The following is a 698-nucleotide window of genomic DNA, read 5'->3' as shown; positions in this document are numbered from 1 at the left end:
TGATACAAAGATAGACAAATAAATAAATGAATGTGTTTTACAAGCATTTGGCATTTTTTGCGATGAAAATAATTCTCAAAGAATCTGTGTATCGCGGGCTCCAGAAAAAAATAGTATTGACAGATCTCCAATGTTTGATACATGAAAGTGCGAATCCTATCAGCACAATGACTTGGTTTTGCCTTCCTCTTTATATCGTCTCATGTCTTCCTCTTGCTGGTGGCGGTTTTCAAAAGCTCTTACATATCTGCATTCATATTTCAGGCTACGGCTTATGGTTTCTGTTGATGAAGGAATACGAAGGTGAATTGGTCCCTTTTACGGAACTGGACAGACTTTCGAGACCTTTGCTGCCGCCTTTCACGACGCTGGCGGCCCGGACGAATGTCCTGTTGTGGGCGCAGAGCAGGTAACGATTAGATATTTCTTTGCTTTATGGGGTCGTATAATTTTTTTCCGATTTTCGTTTGGTTATTTTATTTCTGCTCGGCTGATATTAACATTTGATTTGTAAATATTTTGTCAACAGATATCGTCGCTTCAATTTCGAAACTAGTCTCGACCTGCTAGATACCGATCCCATTAGTGCCTGGAAGAAGCATTTATACCAAGACCAGTTCGCTGGGTCTATTCCTATCCTCGACGACTGGCTGTGGAATATATTAAGGTATCCGACATTTTGAGCTATAATTGCCTTA

The 698-nt window shown here is 40.3% G+C and overlaps 1 protein-coding gene across 1 annotated transcript in view; it reads left to right on the top strand.

Moving 5' to 3' along the window:
* LOC119585497 overlaps positions 1-698 on the top strand; it is a gene marked incomplete at its 5' end in the record, with an annotated part of 2,768 nt that overhangs the window by 1,724 nt on the left and 346 nt on the right. The window contains 2 exon segments of the mRNA XM_037934142.1: positions 265-409; positions 530-667. Of these exon segments, the coding sequence (XP_037790070.1) occupies positions 265-409; positions 530-667 (283 nt within the window).

The sequence above is a fragment of the Penaeus monodon genome, chromosome 19 (genome assembly GCF_015228065.2).
Source record: "Penaeus monodon isolate SGIC_2016 chromosome 19, NSTDA_Pmon_1, whole genome shotgun sequence".
NCBI lineage: Eukaryota > Metazoa > Arthropoda > Malacostraca > Decapoda > Penaeidae > Penaeus > Penaeus monodon.
This window is presented reverse-complemented; position numbering and strand designations above follow the sequence as displayed.